This window comes from Poecilia mexicana, unplaced genomic scaffold (assembly GCF_051168715.1).
Source record: "Poecilia mexicana isolate PSO_F unplaced genomic scaffold, ASM5116871v1 scaffold_16, whole genome shotgun sequence".
NCBI classification, from domain to species: Eukaryota; Metazoa; Chordata; class Actinopteri; order Cyprinodontiformes; family Poeciliidae; genus Poecilia; species Poecilia mexicana.
In genome coordinates, this window is record NW_028263385.1 from 8,594,470 (window position 1) to 8,617,429 (window position 22,960).

General features: G+C 36.6%; 2 protein-coding genes across 2 annotated transcripts; one reads left to right on the forward strand and one right to left on the reverse strand.

Annotated features, from left to right (window-relative positions):
* Positions 1–4,283: 4,283 nt before the first annotated feature.
* LOC106906271 (uncharacterized) lies at positions 4,284–8,729 on the forward strand. Its single transcript, XM_088013873.1, has 8 exons — positions 4,284–4,415; positions 4,622–4,723; positions 4,811–4,895; positions 5,207–5,391; positions 5,462–5,549; positions 5,638–5,776; positions 7,187–7,426; positions 7,989–8,729. The coding sequence occupies exons 2-8, from the start codon at positions 4,649–4,651 to the stop codon at positions 8,044–8,046; spliced, it is 870 nt and encodes a 289-aa protein (XP_087869999.1). The 5' UTR covers positions 4,284–4,415; positions 4,622–4,648; the 3' UTR covers positions 8,047–8,729.
* A 1,477-nt stretch (positions 8,730–10,206) lies between these two features.
* Positions 10,207–18,194, reverse strand: zc3h12aa (zinc finger CCCH-type containing 12Aa). The gene is made up of 6 exons (XM_014971393.2): positions 18,053–18,194; positions 16,093–16,540; positions 14,953–15,092; positions 12,759–12,993; positions 12,500–12,606; positions 10,207–12,126 (listed from the first exon to the last, which is right to left on the reverse strand). Exons 2-6 carry the CDS (start codon positions 16,461–16,463, stop codon positions 11,096–11,098), a joined length of 1,884 nt encoding a protein of 627 aa, XP_014826879.2. The 5' UTR covers positions 16,464–16,540; positions 18,053–18,194; the 3' UTR covers positions 10,207–11,095.
* Positions 18,195–22,960: the final 4,766 nt, after the last annotated feature.

A 22,960-nucleotide genomic window follows, 5' to 3' on the forward strand; every position in this document is an offset into this window, starting at 1 on the left:
CCCAGAGCTGTGGATGAAAACTCTTTAATGTCTGATTGTAGTTCTGATTAAGCCCCAAATGTGGTCAACCTTAGGGACGACTTTAAATGCCTCTTTTAAGCACTTATTCAGAGCAAAGGCAACAAATAAATTCTTTACATAGCAAAAATTAAATTCCATCTCTTCTCAAAATGTCAAAAATTTTGTGAGCATAATCCCCAGAAAAGAAGATAGCATTACAGTTGGTTGAAGTGTTAGGTTCCTATCATAAATACCCTGAAGTCGTCTAGCTAGCAATTAAAGTTTTATAAAAAAAAGAAAAAAAGAAAAAAAGAAAAACTGTGAATGAGGCCTTCGAAAAGTCTATAAGAGTAAAGGTGAGATTTCAGAGCCCTGCAGTGTGATTGTATAGGGAGTCTTCTGGTTTCTGCTGAACACAATGTGAAATCAGATCCCCTCTTTCTCTCCGAACCATAAAGCCCCTCCACACAACAAATACCTCTTTGTGGCCTAAAGAACATAGAATTCTTGGGCACAACACTAAAAGAACTTTTCCACTCCAGATGACAGAACTGTTTCCACCTTTCATCAAAACTTTGCACTTCATGATAGGGAAACTGTCCCATAAAAACATCAAGGGGTTTGTGGATTGTTTATTTAATGTGAAATTTGAATCCTGTCCGAATTTTTAATTATAGTTTTTCAAGCTTTTGTGGCACTTTGATGCATTTATCATTTGCATCAAAATTTAGTTTTGCTTATTGGTTAATTTAGAACATATTCACATTAACATTCAAACACCACGCGATACATATTTACATTTGTTTGAAAAGGAGGTAGGCAGAAGTACAAATGTTTTTGACCCTGTCCCCTTCTTATGTATCTTACTTTACACATTATTTCTAATTTAAAGGAAGACAATACTAATAAGAACAAAATAATAAAATAGACAGAACACTATTTCTTTCAATCGCTTTTAAATTGACTGCATGCATATTTGAGCCTCAACCTTCAGATGAATTTCAAACTTAAACACAAATCTTGTCTATGAAGTTCACTGGTGTTATTTTTCACTTCCATCTTTCTACAAATCATAAAACTCTCAAAATTACACTCTAAAAAGTGTTGAGTCATTTCCTTGTACCAACATTCTGATTTCATGCTTTTGGAAGCAAAATAAAGCATAAAGCATAATAAAATTATGCTTCCAATAATTTTTTTGGAAGCATAAAAACAAAAGGTTGTTTTATGGCAAAACAACCTTTTGCCACAAAAGATTGTTTCAAAACTGACATTTTACTGGAATTATTTATGTTATTAGTTATGACATATCGTAATGTTAATGACTGTAGTTCATACTAACACTAGCACTAACAATCACTTAAAATAACACAAACCTTTCATATTTTATGTACAAACTGCAAGCTGTGTTAAATATATCCAAATCTGACCACAGAATTAGTCTTAAAGTAATAAATAGAGGTAACATGTCATATAGTGTAGTATAGTTAATCCCAAAATTATTCATACCTTTGGCAGATATAGTTTTAAATTAATCCTTTAGGTGTTTTAGCATATTGACAAATATGTTGGAGTAACAACATTTTGGAGGGATCCAGTTAGATTGCCGAACTTGAATTTGATAGAGAATCTGTGGAGGAAGCAAAAGATCAGGGAGACCTATAACCTCTTTGAAAGGAGGTTAGGAGCTCCACTTGTTTTGAAAGTCACTTATATTGAGATAGGCAACAATTGCATTGTTTGTGTGTTCCCTTTACATGGATTGTGTTTAAAGAAATTCCTGGAGATACTAGAGAAAAGCAATTATTGAAACTTTCTAAATCTCCCCTAAGGTGTTTTAGTCCCCACACAAATTCACAGTTGTGTACGATTAAAAGAAATGTAAGCGCATTGTTAACCTGAGCATTGGTAACCAAAGATCTCTGAAATAACATGTGTGCTGCAATGCAATAAAGGATCCCAAGGAAACTTCTGGAACTTGTACTGCAGTACTTAATACCGATGTTCCATTGCCAGTAGCTGAACAACAGGAACAACAGTGGTGGGTGTGACGGGGATCTGTTTTCAGTTTGCTAAAAACATGAGAGTCACATACACTTCATTAATTACACATTGCTTGAAGCGGGTTGGAAATCTTTTTGTTTTCAGTACTGCCTGAGGTCTAACAAGACTTTTGAAGCATTTCGCAGAGATTTTGATTTATATTTTTACCTGACATGGACGCTGCTTATTTGTCTGCTGCACATCCATGACATAAATATCCTGTTTGATCCTATTCCTAAATATATATACATATTAACATTAATATGTTAACTACAAGTAATTATAAACAGCCAGGATGGATTTTTCAGTCACAAGTACAGAGCAAATATCATGTGATTTGCATAGATAAAGTTTGTCTGAGATTATTGTCAAAAGACAGACGCTGTTCACTCACATTCAAAGTGTCTGCGATAAGCTGATTAAAACCCATTATTGTCTGCTTTCAAAACCATGAAAGGAGCTTTGCTGTTTGCGTGTTCCCTATATGTTCAGTTTGTATGACTGATTATAAGCATGCATGAGGACATGACCCACAATTTGAGATGAGTGCTTTTCTTTGTCTCTGAATGAATACCTAAATTGAATAAGGCTTAAAATTATACACCTATTCATCTCCAACAATTACCATGGATAGATGGCCAGTTGACTCATATTTCACCTCAATGCCAAGCTTTTAGTTTGAAGCCGAAGGCAGCTGTGTTGTCATAGATGGAAAAAAAAGACAATCATTTCCTGTTTTTTTTTGCAGAGAATGAGCTCTGTGGCACAGTACTTTAGACTGAACAAACATACAAAAATGACCCTATTTATTTTTCTACAGGAAAATAATTAAATATAAAAATTAATCTGGTAAAATGTGGGTAAGACTTTATTTGAAGCGGTGTGCATAAGACTGACATGACACTGTCACAACCATGACATAACACCTGTCATGAACATAAACAAGTCTTTATGAATGTCTATGACAGTTGTCATGAAGTGTCATTCAGTAAATAATGACACTTTTAATGCAAAGTTGCTCTAAAAGTTGCATTGAAAGTCCATTAAAAATGCCAACTTTGCATTAAATTATCATAATTTACAAAATCATGCAAAGTTGGCACTTTTAATGGACTTTTAATGCAACTTTTAGAGCAACTCCATATTTTCCGAACTATGAGCCACACCGGACTACAAGCCACAACCCCAAAGTTTAAAAAATAATAATAATAAAAAAAAAAAACAGTAAACATACAAATATAAGCCGCAGATATCTCTTCCACTCTAGATTTTCTACAATGATGCTGCACCAGCAGAAAGGGGCGGACGCCCAAAATCTGAGTAATAACAGGTCAATTGAATATCACATTTATTTCGGTTGAAAAAGAAAAAGTTGCCAAGTTTAGATTTAACTGAACTGATTACGGTAGTTTCTGAACGGTAACTGTAACAGTAAAAGTGCTGATCCTTCGTGTCCTAGCATGTGCTGAATGAAAATAGGTGTTTTCCTTCTTCTTATTATTATTATTTTAAAAAACCCGAACAATCTTCTTTTTCCCCTCAATGCTATTTAACTGATCAACAATATTCTCAAATTTCAATTCCCTATTAAAACCTAATTCCGTTTTAATGGTCACTTTCTTCTTTGATTTCCAATTTTGACTTCCAATGATCACTTCCTGCTAAAGAGCCCCCTGGTGGTTGAAGAAAAATCCACATATAAGCGGGTTATAGTCTGGAAAATACGATGGATGAAAAAAAATCTAAATGCTCTCTGGTATTGTTCAGGGGGCTGGACCAAATGTGGAGGCGGGCCGGATCCGGGCTGGATTCGGCCCGCGGGCCGTAGTTTGGAGACCACTGCTCTAAATTGTCCTTAGGTGTGAGTGTGTGTGTGCATGGTTGTCCTGTCTGTCTCTGTGTTGCCCTGCAACAGACTGGCGACCTATCCTGTACCCCGCCTCTCGCCCTGAACTTTAGCTGGGATAGGCACCAGCACCTCCCAACCCCACTAAGGGATCCACAAAAACAATCTGTGCATTGAGTTGCTCAGTATGCCAAAGAACAGAGTGGATGTACATGGACACTAGTTGCACCGGAGTGTTTCCTCTCACTGTTTATATACACTATTAGGCTCAGCAGACCAAATTAGGAAGCCAGGCTGCAACCGGACTGTGTAATTGCATGACTAAGAAGATTAGGTGAGATTTACCTACCCAGCAGTCGTCAAGTGCTGTTCATGCAAAGCTGGCGCATAGCAACAGGTCAATGAGCCTTACACACCACATTAATCTTTACCAGAGACCTGCAATAGAAGCTAAATGGAAGATATTATCTACATGTGACCTCACTTTGGATTCTCTTTTCAACATACAGATGAACCACTGAAAAACGTGAGTGTTGTGTACATTTTAAAATGGCAAATTTGTGAGCACTGCAGAGTAGGTCCCCACCATAGCATGTTACGACAGATGAACTAACCTGGTTTAGTATAATCTTGTATAGTTACAAAATTCTTAAACCGGGTGCACTTTATTCTCCCAGGAGTTTTGATACACAAAATAAATACAAGCAGTTGATTTGTTTGTTATCTGATTAGAGCCGAATGATGTGAGTGGAAAAAAACATGACAGCGTACATCCTACAGACGTTCTTTACATGGACATACAAGGGGATTCTCTGCACATGCCGGTTTCTATGGGTGAGTTGTTGTATAGATCTATTGGTAGTTTACAATGACGTCTTTCGACAGTACTTGTATAATGCTTGGCACTCATTTGCTCTGCAGATCTGTCCATACAATGCAATTAAATTCTTACCAAGGGAAGCACACATCATAGAGGAGAAAAGCAGACAGGTGACACGACATGTGGGTAAGGATTTGGTGAGGTACAACACTTTCATCTAACACGCAAGAACAAGAGCAAGTCCTCACTGTTATTATGAGGACTATGAGGACTATGAGCATTATTTTATTTGATAATGCCACCAGAGTTTGAATTCCATGTTAAAAGCTGTTTATTTAAAAAAAAAGAAGCAAGGTAATATTAAGATCCCAATATTTTTCTTAAATGTGTTTTATTATTTCTAAAAGTTACTGCAAAATAGTCTTTGATCTTTAGATCATCTTTTCATCTGTCAGACTCATGGAACTACATTTTTAATATTTGTTGTCATATAATAGCTTATGAAAGCAAGGTGACCGCAGCCATCCCAGGCAGCCCCGACCGCGTTAACGCACTCCACAAACGAGTGACCAAAACCGAGAGAGATATCCTGTCCATCAAGACCAGGATCGCCTGCGAGAGAGCATCATGGGAGAAGAGATTTTCAGAGCTGCAAAGGCAACAGGAGGAACTGCGTAATCAGGTGTGTTTGCAAAAATGTTTGCAGGGGTTGTTAAGTTTGTGGCGATGATTCTGATGATGGTTTTCCTCAGGTTTTCTCTGAGGAGGCTGAGATACTGCTGAAGGTGGGGACTTGTGAGGAGCAGAGAGACAATGGAGATGATTTGGACGAGCAGTCAAGTAAATCAGAGCCATCACATTAAAGCAACTGAGCAACTGAGACAACTGTTAGTAGGAAATGACACCAACAGCTATCTCTGATGAGCAGGTGGTTTCTGCCAACGCAGAAGAAGATCCAAAGCGTCATCAAGAAGTGGCAGCCATTCGTGCAGTTTACCAGGGAGCCAGGGATCCTTGTCAACCCCACAGAGCTCAAGATCTTCTTCTTCCTTATCTTCAGCCTCAAGGTACAGTCATTAATTGGGTAGGCCAGCATGTCAGTAAAAGAAAACCTTTCTGACTGAGTTGCCTATGTGATAAATACTGAGACATTAATCTATTTCACTTCCACTTGATAATAGATTCTGAAACTTCTTAGATGTAGTTGTTCTACTGGGGTTCCTTCTGCCTAAAGTCTTCACACCAACTTCTGGGAAAAAAAAATCAGACTGTATGATGGAGTCAATTGAAGTTTTGGATTGTTTGTTGTAATAAGACATAAAATAAGATAAGATGAGTTTTGTAGGTTTTTATGTTAAAATATTGTGGCAGAAAATAAATCTGGTTATACTTGATGGTCTACCAATCCACATGTCAATCTTGTATCCCTGACTAAACCTGAATAGCCTGCTTACCCTTTTGCAAGTCAGATTTGGGTTGTTTGCATTGACCTTTAGAATCCTCTGGGAGAGGTGCAATCTACAATTTTATCTCCAAATCAGCCTCCATGTCCTTAGGATAAGTTTTGCACTTTTCCCACTTCAGCATGATGCTGCCTTTGAACATCAAGCCAACACACCTCAGTGTAGCTTAGTGAAATTCCTTACAGTTGACTAATACATTTCATACATACATTTCACTAATACATTTCATAGCGACGCTTGATTGACCAGTAACTATCAATCAATGATGATGTCATATTTGACAGAATGTAGACATTTCAAAATAAATAAACTAATAAAATGAGAGCAAGAACATGTTTGAATAAAATTAACAAGTTTGTGCTTTTCTGCCACACAATGACAAACAATTTGATCGAATTTTCATATGAATGCTTTCAAAAAGCCTGCCAAATGTGAAAAGTTCCTCAAATGTTAACAATCCACCTAAAGTTGTTTTTTCCAGCCCATAAGAAGCAGCTGGGAGGTTATCCACCCAATCTGGCAACATTTATTGGGACAACTGAACTCTGTTTAAACACCACTGCTGACCCGAGTACTGTTTTTGACCATATCCATTCCCATTCAATGTCTTCTTCAGTTAGGACAATTAACAGAATGTCAATTACACATGGAAAATGCTTTTCCTCTACAAATGACTTAATGTGACAAAATAAAAAAAAAAAAAAATAAAAAAATATACCTATATATATATATATAATTTTATATATAAATATATATATATATATATATATATATATATATATATATAAAATTTTATATATAAAAAAAATAATATATATATATATATATATATATATATATATATATATATATATATATATATATATATAATTTTTTTTTTATCAAAGCATTGTTTTTATCTACACAAAAACAAAAATTATGCTGATCATACTACAAATTTAGTGAGAACAAACAAACAAACTAATGAACCTCAGTTTTTGATATAGAACTAACTTATTTTTTTCCCTTCTGAAGTGTGCGATCCTGGAAAACGTCTCACGGCCCACATCGGGTTTTTGTCCCCCACTCACCCATGGACTTGCAATTGGGCCATCGGGTTAGGATCATGCTGCCATCTGGCCGGATCAGCACAGGAACAGTTCGTTTCCTGGGGAACCTGCAGGGGGAGCCAGAGCTCCACCTTGGAGTGGAACTGCAGAGCCATGATGCATCACTGTGTGACGGCAGTCATAATGGACATACCTACTTTGAATGGTAACTAATATCAATTTCCCCATAAATACACCAAGCACCTTGTGGGTATATTTTGTGTGTTTTATCTGAAGAATTTAAGTGCAACGCTACAAGTCTGTTTTGCCAAGTAGAAGGTTCTCAGCTGTGCTTTATAACATGATCATATCACAGCTTCTTTGGAAGTAAAGCCACCACTTTTAAACAAATATGCTTTGGTTTATTTGACGGTTAGTGTTCTATTGTTTCCTAATACTAAAACAAAAATAGTTAAACTGTACCTTTCATACACCTTCATTTTCCCTAACTTGCTGACCTCAGTTAGCAGTCTTAAAGCCTGCTGAGCAGGTTCAGACTACAGTGTTTAAAAGGTGAGTCATGAGAATGTCTGATTTGAGTGACAAACAAAGCAAAAGGGAATTTCTGAAGGTATTTTTTCTATGACTACTCAAATAATTTAAACAGAAGTAGCTCAATACATGTGCAGAAGGTTAAACACGTGTATGAGAGGTTGTCATGTGTTTTTGCTTGTGAAACTAGTACATTTCCAGTCATGTATCTAAATGTAATTTCATTTTCTTGGCAGCAAACCGGGACATGGTGCCTTTGTGCCATTCCACAAGTTGTTGATGGCCTGGGAATAAAAGAATCCTGTGGATCAGGCAGAACATTAGGTACAATAGTAAACCTGCTATATAAAGAAAATTCATGTCATAAATATCTGACATAAATATCTCTCTCAAATTACCAAGTATGTCTTATACCCCATGTAAGACAGCTAATGTGTGACTTTTTGTGGACAGACATGAAATCAATGATTTTTTTCATGTAAAGCAACTTTTTTTTTTTTTAAAGAAATAAGGTTTCAAGGCAATATGTACAGTATCTCCTAAGGTACAAGGGGGAATCTGAAAGGTTGAGATGAAAATAAAATGTATATACAACAAGTCATTTTTTATTTTTCCTACAGATTACTATGTCTTAGAGGTTAGCTGCAAAGCAAGCAACAAAATAAAAACAACTTTACCAAAAAGTAATGTCATGCTTAGAGTTTCTTAATGACGAGGCCACACTAAACCTACAGATGAATAACGGCATGTCTTTTAAACAAATTTGCATCTGAAAATATTCTTTGTTGTGAACATTTGTCCAGGTAAAAGCAAAACGAGTAAACATATTTATTTGAAGAAAAGACAATCACTGTATTTTTAAATGACCAAGTAAGTACTGTTTATTTATTTATTCAGATTGATTAGATTATGTAAGACACTGACACATATTGAGAAGTGTTAAGAAATAAAGTCTCTTTGCAAGTGCTGCTGGAAAACTGCCTTATATTTTATGACAGCTCAGAATATCATATTGTTGGTAATTGAATATCTAGGTCGCATTTTCTTTCTTCACGTCTTGCTTTGACTCTAAATAAAGTACGTAAGAAACGGATTAGTTGCAAATAATACTTATAAAAATTGCATTATTACATTATCTACATTTGGTCAATGTTGTATCCTGGTAAGGTTATGATTACACTGATAATACACACTCCTTATTTTGACTACCTATGGGTGGTGCATGTTTCAAATCTCTGAAACAGTCAAAATAGTTATGAAACGACAATTAAAGATTTTGATATGATATCAACTTGGGAAACGTGACTCAGACATCAAACAGGAATTATTTCTTACAGAAAACAGATATTTATTTGATTCCTGAAATATTTCTTTGCATTTTTGTGTTTGTGCTCACAGACTGTTTGGCTTATATACAGCAAAACTCTAGTAATATTGTGGTTGCTCTGCCACCAGCGAAGAAGAAATCCACAAACAAATTAAAAACAAAAATAAAAAAGCTTGACGATTTAATTAAAGTGCCAGTTCAGATTTCTTGAAGTGATATAATTAGTAAATAACTTGGATGCAGTAGAAACCGCAATCTTCCTCATTTATTTTAGAGCCAGAGGTAAAGCGCTTCCTAACAAAACATAGCTCTTCTTACAAACCTCCCATGTCTCATGCTTTGTAAACTGCAGGTATTAGGTATTTTGATAGAGTAACTATCTTTTACAACTGTAGTGTGCAGTGAAATGGACAGTAAAATCATTTTGTCTGAACAATATAAAGTTGTTTCCTTGATTTTAACATTCTTTCATTTGCATCAGATACTTCCTCTGACTGGATAACATTTTAAGTTTAAAGCTTAGAGTTGTTTAAAGATATTAGCGTCTCCTCTTGTAATGTAACTAGAGTGCATTTGTTAAAGTTGAAGAAGTCAAGAACATTTCCTCTAATCAACTAACCAATCAAGAGAACGCCACTTTAAGATAATCTGATCAATGCCTTTAATTTTGATCCAGCACGGGCTATACATCAACTCATGGTAAAAATCTAAGTAGAATAATTTATCCACTGCTAAAATAGAAGGTTGAAGTCCTGACTCCAGGCTGAACCGGACTCGCATTAATGATTCCAATTCTGCTTAATAAAAGACAGCCCCAGGTTTAACATGCTAAATACTATTAAAAGTTAAATATCATAGATTAATTAATTTGATTATTCATTCTGATGAATTTCTAAATTCATCAGAATTTAGCATAACACTTTAAGAGTCTCTAAAGCATTTACATTTTGAAAATCCAGGGCGTTGCTGGCATGAGATATGAGACCACTGTGACTCAATCTCAGTCCAGAAAGATTAATTTCAAGGAACTTGGTGAAAGCATTTAAATGTAGTTGAAAGGTAAGATTTGTTTCAGCTTGTTTGCCATACTCTTTTCTCCAAGACAATCACAATCACTCATTCAAATATATGTTGAATTATATTTTCATTTCTATCTTTATTAAAATATTCACTTAAAAACACATAAATTACATTTTTGCCAGTACGCGTTTTATGGAAATGATGCACATTTACAGGAACGGGAAAAGCATACTTGGTAAATTCCTTTTAATTCAGGTGAAGTGTTTTTAAAAGTCACCTCTGCTTAGCTTCCTTGTGGGATAATACTGGAAGAGCAGACTGTTGCAGAGAACTACAGTGAAAGCAAAAGCATAAAACTTTTAATACAGCACGAGAACTTAAAATAATATTTGACACAATATGCATCAACAGTCAAAACTCCTGAAGTCATCTTTGGTCTAGAGGCACATTGCATCCAAAAATTGAATGGTAAAGTTACATTTGACAACAATGTCGTACATATAACACAGCAAAAGTTCAATTTTCATAAATATTTCAGTAGCATAATAGAAAGCAGATAGAACGAGGCATCGCTACAATATATTTTATATTAGTTCCCTGAAAAACACATTTTCAAATACTCTCTGACTGACACACGGCTGCAGCTACTGATTATTTTAGTACGAGATTAATGTGTTAACGGTTTCTCCATTTCAGTTAATTAACTTAATCCATCTGTGGGCATTCATCAGTTCTCAGTACATGTGTCCATCTATCTAGAGGTTCAAATCAATCCACGTGTTTTTGTGTTTAACCCAAACACACCTCATTGTGATGGTTTTAGTGTGCAAGAACCAACACACCTGCAATGTATCGTTGCCATCGATGTGGTTCTGCGTGGGCATGATGACACCATCATATTCAGATCGTATTTTTCTTCTGTTAACTTTGTTGCAGCCCTCACTGAAATTGTCCTAAATATTTTGATATTCCAGATCAAAGAGAGCAGAACCATGATCAGAATATCATCCCCTGAGCTTTCATGTTCAGTATCTCTGCAGCCAAAACTTCAGCATCCATCAGTTGCGGGAACATATCCATGACCCTATCCACTTGGTTTGGGTTGAAGATGGCGTGCAGTTTCTTGCGCATTTCTGACCTATTTTGCTTGAATGCAGCAGGAGCCGGCGGCGGCAGCGGCGGTTGCCGTTGTTGCTGGCCCCAGGTTTGGTACTGGTGATTCTCATAGGAGCAACAGGAGCTGTGGCAGTGTGAAGGGTAGGCCAAGGAGGGGGCGGGGCATGAGGACCTGGCTGGCGGCGCACCCTGAAAGGGATCTGACCAGTAATTATGATGGAGTTGGGGGGTCGCAGTGTTATGGAAATGGGCAGGCAGGCTCCGTTGCTGATGTACACCATGTGGGAACATATTTGGATTGTAGGTGTCATAGATGGGTTGACTGCAGCAATCGATGTTGCTGTGACGTCGCTGATGCGGGTAGGAACGGCATTTGCCACAATGACAGGTATTACAGTTCTCCATGTGAACTGGGGAACGTTGGAGCCCGGGGAGGGTGCTTTGATGCTGAGAACCAAGTCTGTGGGTGCTGCTGAGGGATGGGGGCAAGTCGGAGTAGTAGCTCTCACTCGAATCAAAACCAGAATCAAAATATTCCCGAGACATATTGGGATAATAATGATTCGGCATGTAGTGTGACGCGGGATAGTCTTCTTGACACTTTCCTCCGTTTGCTGAAGACGGCATTTGGTTGGGGCTTTTCCTGAAGTTTTCCCAGAGCAGTAGTTTATTTTCACTAACGTGACCAGGAACTGAGGAAATCTGCTGATCCCAAGGGAGATGTGTGTGTCGAGGATGAGAAGGCTCAGGTTCAGATTGAGGATAGCTGACTGATGATTTTGCCTTTCTCTCTTCTTTTACAAAAGAAATTTGTGCTTTCTCTCTCAGTTCATCAGCCAAGGACAGGTAGGAGTGGTTTGCCCGCTCAGGATGGTTGTACTTGCACTTCATGCCATAAGTGCACTTTTTATCTGAAAGACAACGCATATAAACGCACGATCTAATTATCACCATATTCTTCTGTCATAAAGTGGAAATTGAAGAAACAGAACAGACTATATTTGAAGCTATCAGCTTAATTTACAACTTATAGAATGTTGTTGTTTTGCCAATTTATTCTAAAAAAAATATATATGGGATTTATTTATCTTATTCATAAAAATTTTACTTTCATGAATAAAATGAATAAAGTGCTTCTTCATCAACGCACTTTATAAATTTGAAACCCCTGCCTAATTATCCAGTTGTGTTTTCATTGTTTGTCTAAATTTGAGAGCGAAAACACTAGCCAAGGGATTCCTTTATGAAATAAAATATCTGTTCGCTGAGGCAATAATTCCTTACCATATGGACAGGGCAGTTTTTTCTGCTCCACAGGCAGGGGCTTTTTCCGGAGAAAGTTGTCGAGGTTAGGACCATGTCGACCTAAAGGGTCATCTGGAGGCATGAACCTGTAAAAAGAGACAAGAATAAAGACAATGCTACTTCAAAGAAGGTCCTTCACAAAATTTCAATAAGCTAGAAGGTGTGCCTCTAATGCAGCAGCAGCAGCCCTTTATTAAACAGCGGCAGTGTAAAAAAAGACCTGGGACGTTCTCCTTACTTGTCATTCACAAATGAGTACATGAGGAGCCTCTCCTCAATGCATTTCTTCCACTCAGGTTTTTCTCCTTGAAGGTCACGGTAGGTGTCGTTGGACACAATTATGCCATCTGAATCATGCGCCAGTTTGACAATGAAGCGGTCATCATAGCAAACCACTCGCTTGCCACCAACCCGGCGGGAAGGGGTGAAGGCCACTATTTTCCGTTTTTCAAGCTCCAACAGAATGTGTTGATCTGGAAAGAGGAAAGGTAACAAGTCAGTCAAATGTGTTTTTAGTCCTTTTTACAATATTGGTCAGAATTGTACATCTTACATTTCTTTAGTCAGACTTTAAAACATGAATTAGGTCTGTATTTATTGTGTTTTCTGATCCACAGTGTCTAAATTATACACGTAGACTCAGATACAGAAACTGCAGCTAACATTACTTTCAGTGAATTACTACTCTTTAAGTTATGTCTTAAAGTTGAGGTATCAAACCCATTAATGTAAATGAATCCAAGCATTTTTTTTGAAATACGGTGAAGATCCCAGAGAAGCAACGGCTAAATATTTTATGTGTGCAGTCTCTCTGGAACTTGCTAAGAGCGATTAAACCTAATATTGGAAAGGTGAATGTATAGATTTGAGCCCGTTTGTATTTTTTGACCTTGTGCTGAATAAAGACAAATACACATTGAATTCAAACTTCTGTACCTTGTTATTGTTTTCAAAATTCATGGAAGAGGAGGCTGCCACAAAACCACACGGCTTTAAAAATGCAATAAGCATTCGAGAAATGTGCAGTAGTTTACAGAAACCAAATGCTACCAAGAAAAGTAGATTTCATAACCAAAACCAATACAGTTCCCAGAATTCCCATAATATATTGTATTATTGACTCCTATGGTAGGCAAATTAAACATTAGTACAATCACAGAAACTGATTAAACAAGTTAGAAAGTCAAGTGAAATGACCTGTGAAGCTAACCAACGAACCAGGAAACTGGTTGAGTAATGTTTAGCCATTTGGCACTTTTTCATGCAGGTGTTTTTGCAGGTCCAGGTGGCTGTTTTCATTTGACCTATTGCTGAGATGGTTGTTGACACTCTATAAACAAACTACAGTGGGTGTGGAGGAAAAATAAAACACATAAAGTTCCAGATGGGACTTTCCCAGGGGTGGCTATGGGCTTATTTTTACTTCCTTATTCTGAGACTGAAATAGAACCTTTGGATTGCTCCACCCCAGATGAGCAGATACCAAAATCACAAGAGCCTTAAAGTGAAGCAGTATCATCAAGAAGCTTACTCAGTTTTATGGAATAAAAGATATTAAATCAAGCTAGATTATGTCACAAATCTGTATTTGTGACATAAAATCTTAGTGAGTCAACAATTAGATTTTATATGTAGTTCAACTATGTAATGTAAAACAAACTATCCTAAAGAGTAAGCAACATTGGTTTTAACCAAATCTATTTCTTTTAGCTTATTATTACAAATGACAGTCTTGTCTCATAGTATATCACACGAGTGATGTAAAACTGTACCTCCAGCATACCGATAAAGAATGATGCAATGCCTATAGCTACAATAAAGGAACAGACTGAAGTGGAAGTCATATTCAAACAGCTAGGTAAAAACAACCCCGTTTTACCACACCTCCTATTTCCTTCCCATTAGTTTTTGTTGCTTTATGCGGCAGCTACATTCTGTGCTTTGCTTGTCTGGGATAATTTTTTTTTGTTTTCTAAAACTGACGACTGAAGACAACGACCTGAGTGTTTCTTTTTTTTGTCTCCTCTCTCTCCACACACATCTCACACAATCCCACTGAGCAAAAGAAGCTTGTTAAAACATGTTGAGGCCCAAACTCTAAGGCTAAAGTGAAAACATTTTAAACTGAACCGCACAGAAAAAGATGTTCTTTGATTAAACCTTTTGTAATCTTTCAAGTTATTTCTGTTTTGATTGTAGTAGAAAATGCAATTTTACCCACGGATGGACAATTTAGATTATATGTTGTGTACTAGAAAGAGATTGTGTCTTCCTTGCTTTGCTGAGCCATACTGACTGATAGCTGCTGAGGAATGTCTCGAATGTTAAAAATGCAACCAATGTAATTGCTAACAGGTATAGGCTTTAGCAGTTCCTAGGTGTTAGAGAAGGGTTAACTAACTTCCAGACGGGAACCAACTGCCTGTCCTCACCTGTTATAGGGGCATCAGCTCGGGGCAACTCTTTGCGCCAAGAGGGAACAAACACAGTGATGTTATTATGACCTCTGTCCAGGAAGAAATCCACTGCCAACTCTATGCCTCTGCATGAGAACACTTCCTTGTTGCCGTGACTGTAAAAGAAAATAATAGAAAGGGTGTGTGGGAAGGAAGGGAAGAGGATCAGTTAAAGCTTTTTCAGTGGAAAGAATCTTGAAGGAAGTAGTTAAGATTCAGTTGATTCGTGTCAAAACAGCATGCCTTTGAATGATCTCACTGAAGGAGCTTGTGTGCTATCCCTTCCCTATTCATTCAGGACAATATGCATTATGTTTCACATCGGTGAAGGGGCGGGGCTCCTGAATTTGCATGTTGTATCAGTGGCTTTTTGCCAAAACAAGCTCAGGCAGTGTGGCTAACACCCATTAAAATATCAAGTACCATAAGAACTCGTGAAAAAAGTCACAGCTGAATGATTAATAGCAACAGCTGATAAATATTTACATTTAGTTATTTCAAGTGTGACTTACAGTCCTCAGATGTAAAAGGTAAAGTATTGTCTTTGCAATGGCTATTATTTCTGTAATGGTCTAAACTCACCAGTCACTTCATCAGCTAATGTCATATCATTAACTTAATGTATTCCTAACCCAGATATATTAAACAATTCCATTTTGCTGTGACACCAGTTGATTATGTTCTGTGTTTTTGTCATTGTCTTAAATGTATCCGTTTTAATTTGTATTTTCTTTTAGTATTGCTTATCTCTATGTTTATCTCTTTATGAATATAGAGTACCTATCTTCTGATAGCTGCTTTCATCAGGTAATTCACCTAATCACAAAGCTCAAATAATGTCAAATTGGTTTGTTGAAAATGAAAATTATTCTAATATACTTCAATGGTTTTCAAATACAAGGCCTAAATCCAACAGAGATTGGGACAGGCCTACAAATCTCCATAAACTATGTGATGCCAAAATATCAGGAGTGCTTAAGACACCTTGTTGGATCGATGCAATAAAAACTTAGATAGCTCCAAAAGCAAAAGTGAATAAAACTTGATACTGGCAATATAACCTTATCGACATAATCAGTGAGTGTTTAATCTAGATAAAATTAAAATTTTTATTACCTCATAGCAACATTGCTGCCGTCAATAACAATAGGTCTCAGCGCCGAGTCTGCACCGTTTTGCTCCCCGAGTTGTGGCGTGATTCTGCAGGTTCTAACGTCCCAACTAGGAGGCAGCAGCAGGTCTTTCGGATCTGTGCTCCTATCATCGCTGTCGGAAACACCGGGTGACGTGTTGGTGGTTCTGTTCCCCACAAGCTCCCCGAGCATTGCATTGGTGTCAGTGCTTAGGCCCAGCTTTCTCAGAGCAGCTTTCACCTCTGCTGTGGAGTACCCCAGTTTTCTGAAGAAGTCCACTTTAAGCCGGAGTTCCTCACTTTCTGTCTCCAGCAGATCTGAGTCAAAAACGTCACTGGGAAGTACCGGGTCCATCCTGAAGGCCCCTGAACTCCGTTTTAGCAATGTGTGAGGCAAGGCACTGCTCCTTTACTGTGATATTCTTCAACTGACTGATGGAAAAAGATACATTTTATTAGCACTATGCATAAAGATTAACACAATAAACTAAATATTAAGAAAGTCTGGAGTGATTTGTTTCAGTTGTTTACTAAGGCATTACTGCATCCACACCAAAACACCACAAAATCAAAAAGTAGACATTTTAATATTCCCACAGTTTCACTACAGTATTGATTATAAACTCTTAAAATAGAAGCTGATTAAATCATGGTAAATACACATTGAATCTACTTTAAATAACCTGTGCAAACCTGTGCTACTCAGGTTTGCACAAGCTGAGTAGCACAGGTTTGGAAGACATTTCCTTTACAAAATCACATGTTTATAAAAGTATAAAAGTTTCACATAGCGGAGACGACTGATGTCAGGTTCTGAAAGAGATTAAACCTTTGATTAGACCTGCACAATGTCTCAACTTGTCTTTATTCTTGCAATTTTTGCAAAATAGCATGTGCTAATGCGTACGTCAATGCTGTTTTTGAGAGAATATATATTTCTGTTGCCATTCACTGATGTTTAAATAATAGTAAAAAAGTATTTTGTAAAACAGCTACTTAAGCACTGAGTAACTGATTAATATTCATCATACCATATAATTAAACTCTTTAAAATTATGTAATTAGATAAAAATATAAAGTTTTGAGCAAAATCTGGTAGTTTAAACACCAAAAAAAGCAAACAAGTAAACAACAACAAAAAAAATGAATAAATAAATAAATAAAAAAATAGATAACATAATTACAAAACAATAAATGTAGGCAGGCGAATTTTTTTTCAAACCTTTATTAAATATAAAACTTAAGAAACTAGGTAGTCAATGTTAAAACAAGATAAAATACTTCTATTGACAGTATGCGTTAACTGTATCTTCTTGATTTTCACGTGACAGATCAGGTTCAACAGAGAAAACAACATTAAAAGAACAACGTTATTGTACAAAATAAAATAAAAATCTCACTTGACTATAAACTGTGTTTGTGTCTAGTGGACTTTTAGATAAGACGTGTTTCTTCCAGTGAAGTTTCTCGCAATGGGTATATAGAGTATATAGAAACTGTACCTAGGTTACAGTGGCGATAATTTAGAATAATAATACTTAAATAAAAGTAAAAAGTACGTGTACAAGTTTTTTTTTTCTTCAAAAAGCTACTCAACTAAATTTGATCGAGTAAATACAGTTAAATGGCGTTGTATTTTCTGTTACTGGTGATATTTGCCTCCTGATTTGATAAACGGGATCATATTCAAAGCAGTAGGCTAACCCGTGGTTCCTCTGGCGCACCGTATGTGGCATATCAACATGACATTGTACCCTGTTTGAATGAAAAGCTAATATTTGAAGCCAGGTACTTGGATTTGTGCAACAAAGGCCCCTTTCCAAAGGCTCTTATTGGGCGTGTGTACCTTTACCAAACACAGGTGACAACACGGGACTTTTTCAGCCGTTAATATACATACAGGTGAAGTAATACTGGCAGTGAAGACGAAAAACGGCCTCTTACCTGCTTTGGTTGTTTCTGTGTGTCTTCGTACTCCATTTACGAACAGATTAAAGTAAATCCTGTTGCTAGTCGGAGAACAGTGAAGTTTAACACTTTTCATGGCACCGCCCACTTCGATTTTTTTCTTCCTCCACTTCTAAACTAAGGCATGCAAAGGCAGGAAGTATTTGCATATTAGACAGAAAAGAAGACTTCCCCTTTCCTCCCACCTTCCAGTTACACTTTGATTTTTTTCCAGGAGGTTTTTTGTCATGATGTTTCCCCCAGGTAGTTCATTAACCAGGTCTACAGGAAAATAGACCTTTGCTTCTGCAAATTCATTTAGGTAAGCACAAAACAACATACTCCGATTGAAGAACAATCTAGATGGAAAATATTCAACAACAGCAATAATAATAATAATAATAATAATAATAATAATAATAATAATAATAATAATAAAGTTTATTATTATTATTAAGGTTATTCTTTGAACACCTTATCCAATCCTGTCAGAAACAGATCGTACTATTATGAACTTTATGGATGAACGGTGTCACCTAGCGGTTGAAACTCGCCACAACAAACAATTACAGGACTGTAAAAGGAACAGGTAAGTGCATGCAGGAAATATTTCGAAATACACACACTGCTCCAAAGTAAATTAAGTATAAACTGTATTAATGTGCAACTTTTCATCATTTGTATTTGGCTATATTTGTCTTCGTGACATAGTCTTTTTTATCTCTAAGAATTTATAAAATACACTGTATATATAGGCCTCACTCTGGTAAAAGTTATGTGTTGTAATGTATTTTGCATTTACATATTTACAATCTAATAATGATCCCTCATTTTAAAAATTGATGTGCATGACCACATTTTGCATTGTATAAAATATTACTCTTTACAGATTGTTCAAAAATAATTAAAAAAAATTACTTTGGTTCATTAAAATTTTATTTTGCGTTTTGATCAATGGATTTTATAGATCAATCATACATTTCAACTCCCGCTGAGGTAAAAATAACAGCATCAATAAAATACACAACACTGTTACAATTTAAAAGGACAAATTTTAAAATAGAAATAAGGATTAATTAGATAAAGTCTAAAGAAGAAGGCAATTTTCTCGTATTAATTATTGCAGTAGCAGTAGATGCTGTTACCGCATTACGCTTTAACAGCTCATATAATCTTCTATTATATTAATTGCCCAGTAGATGCCAGCCTTGCTTCATGGTGTCGCACAACAATCCTCTATGCTCTTACTTTTAAAACAATAAACAGTGCTTGCCTGCAAGCAGCTCAGTATCTCGAACAGCGACGGATAAAATTGTGAAGTGTTCTGCACTGTGTGTGTGAGTGTGTGTTCTGTAAACCACCCTTTGTGTGCAGGGTTAATGGGATGGTTGAGTTGGACTCGCACTGCGTGGAGCTGGTTAATGGCTCACACTGAGTTGAGTTCCGGAGAGTGGAGAAAGTAATCAGGACCAGTTGCCAGGCTGTTGCCTTCTCTGAGGCCTCAAGCTGCTGGTCCCAGGTGTCTGCGAGGCCTGATATTACCACGGGGCAATGAGCTGCAGACAGCAGCCATGAATTGGAGCTTGCACAGATGCACGCTCAAACAGATGTGTTTCCATCACCTCAAGAGGAAAAACAACACTGACTTACGTTCTTTACCTGAAGGCCTAACCTAATCATAACCCCTCAGAGCCTAATCCGAACCTTAAACTAATTTACACAACAATGCAGCCTAGGGTGAATAAAATAATATAAATAGATAAATGCTCTGCTTTAAGGAAATTGATCGCATATGGCCATACATGTGGGAGACCTTCCAACAGCATTACAGTATGAAGAAACATCTGCTCTGTGACATTTTGGCGGGAAGGACACTTGTTTACCGTTTTATTGAATTCAATCTCTAAAAGCATTGCGTATATGTGGTTGAGTGCATTGTTTCGTAATTTATGTCTAGATTATATTGGGAAGCATTATTGGCATCAGGAAAACTATTGTCCAGAAATGCAAATCTTGAACCTTGCTCAGAATCCAAGAGCCCAAAATTGGATGAGCTTCTCACAGACTGGGCTTTGTGAACATTAAACACTTTTTTTCCCCCTTAACATCTTGAGGGAAGCAATGCCCTGCTCAAATGCATATCTTTTCCTCCCAGGCAGGTGTTGTTTGGCAAGGCTTGTTAAACCTGAGACCGTTGATCAAATATTCAGCCAGACTCATTGTGCTGCTGAGAGCTTTTGGATGCGGCTGGGATAACGCCATGGAGATAAAAAAGAAAAAAAAAAGCAGCTTTGTAGTTCCTCAGAGCTGGAGTCCCTTTGCTTTTCTTTTTAAAGCCTGCCCAGGTCAGCCGTCTGTCAGAAAAATTAATTTTTGTATGATTTCGTTAAAAAGATCTAAAGTAAAGAAAGCCAGCCTTTAACTGAAGTAATCCATCTTGCACCAATAGTGTCAGAGTGATTCACGGTTTCCAATTTAGCCGCAGTTTGAATCTAAAGTAAATCAGGCAGGACGGCTCTACCCTTTGTGCTGCCGGACGACAAACTCTCAGTGACAAGAGCTTTCAAATGAACACATCCCCCACATTCATCTTACTCATTTATTACCAAAGACAGCTGGTTACTTGTCCTACATAGAACTGCGAGTAAAGACCTCCTGTCTTTGTGTGTAAGTGTAGAAAAAGTGAGGCTTTTCCTCTGACTAGGTGGCTACAGTGCTGAAGGAAAATTGGAAAAAAGAGCAATAGATCTGAGAGGGCCGAGGCTTTGACTCTAGGATTAATTAGATTTGCTTTGATTAGTGACAACTAAATTCCCAGAGCAGCTTGGGAGCAGACAATTGTAGAGAAGAAGTTGCTTAATGGACAACTGCCAAGAGGAGGATGGAAAGAATTAGATTAATTTCAAGTTCATAAATTAGTTGAAGTTTTCTTTTTTAAAGTTTGTTAACCATGTAGCTGGTTAATAATTAATTATTCTTTTAAGCCATCTTTCTACAAATTCGATCTCAGACTTCACAGAGAAGATTTGTTGAGTTTATTTAGTTATATTTTGTACAGCTGGTTGCTATCATGTCGGCTCAAATCCATTTTTACCACTTTACAGGAAAAACACAAAAATAAGAAGCAACATTTTAACATGCGATGGACATACTCTGGCCAGTCTAAAAGACAAAGTAACAAAAATTACATAAAAATAATACTTTATTTAACTGCAGATGAATGCTTTTAGGAATCACAATTGAAAAATAGAATCATGCCTCCAAAATTTGCAAATAAAGACGGTGCATTATAAAGTTGATTCCCCCTCCCCCAAGGATATTTTAATAAAATCCCACTTGCAGTGCCTAGAAAAACAATACTGACATTCTATAAACCTTAAATGTAACACACTGTAACCTAGTATAAAACACTATGTGTGACAGAAAGCTAACACTGCCCACAACTCTAAAATGTACAATTCCTATGGCATAACACAGTGGTGGCAGCATCATGGTGTGTGTGGACAACTTTTCTTTGTTAGTGACACAGACATTGCAAAGAGTAAATGGGAAAATGGAAGGACTATTACAGGTAGCAAAAAAACTTCAGGCAGGTACAGGAGTTCACCCTTCACCAGGATGATGACTACCGACGCACAGTCATGTTGATAATAGAAGAGTTTATATCAAAGTATGTTCATTTGTTAGAATGACGCAGTCAAAGTCCACTTGAAAATTTAATGGAGAATATGTGGCAAGACTTGACAAGTTTTAGTCACAGACGCTCTCCATCCAATCTGAAACAGCATGAAATGCTTTTTATAATATATCCAAAGTAAAATTAATTGAAGTCATAATGACTGCATAAAAAATATTTATGCAGTCATAATGTGACTGCATAAATATTTATACCCTAGGTTTTTTTTTTTTGGTAAAACTATTGAAAATAATGTATAGTTTTCCACTTATGGATAACTAAACTGTTAGCTTTTTATGCATTTGATCAATTCTAAAAATGAAATAATACTATATAGTAGCTTTTCATATTGAAATCATTTGAAATCATCTTTAATCCGTATTTCTGTGACATGTAATCAGGTGCTCTAGACACATGGTTGTGTCTAGAGCAGTTAAACATAACTGCTTAATTCAAACATGAAGCAATTATGCGTACATAGACAAAACAAGCTGCAAAGATGTCAGTAGTTTACTCATTGCTCCATTATTTTATTGTGACAGACATTTACTGAGAACTTGATGCACTGCATATTCTGAAACCTGAACCTGGAGAGAAAAGTATTTCTTGAAAAAATGTTATGAAAACAATATGAAAAATAAATAAAAGGTGTGTGTATATTTCCCCCAGAAAATTCAGTGAATCAGATTTTGGCTGAAAAAGTAATTTTCACTTTGAATCTTATTTCTAAGATATTTTCTTAGCCAACAAAAAATACATTGTTTGGTCAGATGAGAACTTTCTAAACAGATTGAAAAGTTGTTGCCTTCAAGATGTTAGAGTATTTTTTTTTAGCTTGTTTCATCTGCCTCCTAGTGGTATAAATCAGTTATGGCAGGTTATTAATGAAATTAACCCAAGTTTCTTTTCATTAATTTCCTGTCTTATCAGAAAATTACACACAGCAAAGCACAAATTTTGTTATGGCGATAGCTATGGCAATTTGCACAAATAAATGAAGGGAATTTTAGCAGGTTTCCCCAGAGAAAATTTGTGTCTTATAGCAAACCCCTAAAAGCCATGCAAATGCACATTTCTCCACTTGAGATAAATATGCTCCAGGCAGCCATAGATCATTTAAAGATAATTTTGGATATGTGTTCCCGATCCCAGTGCAACTGAGGCCTGTGCAGGTGTAACCTCAGCATGAAACCTCATCCAGGAGCACCGGCAAATGTTCTGATTAATTG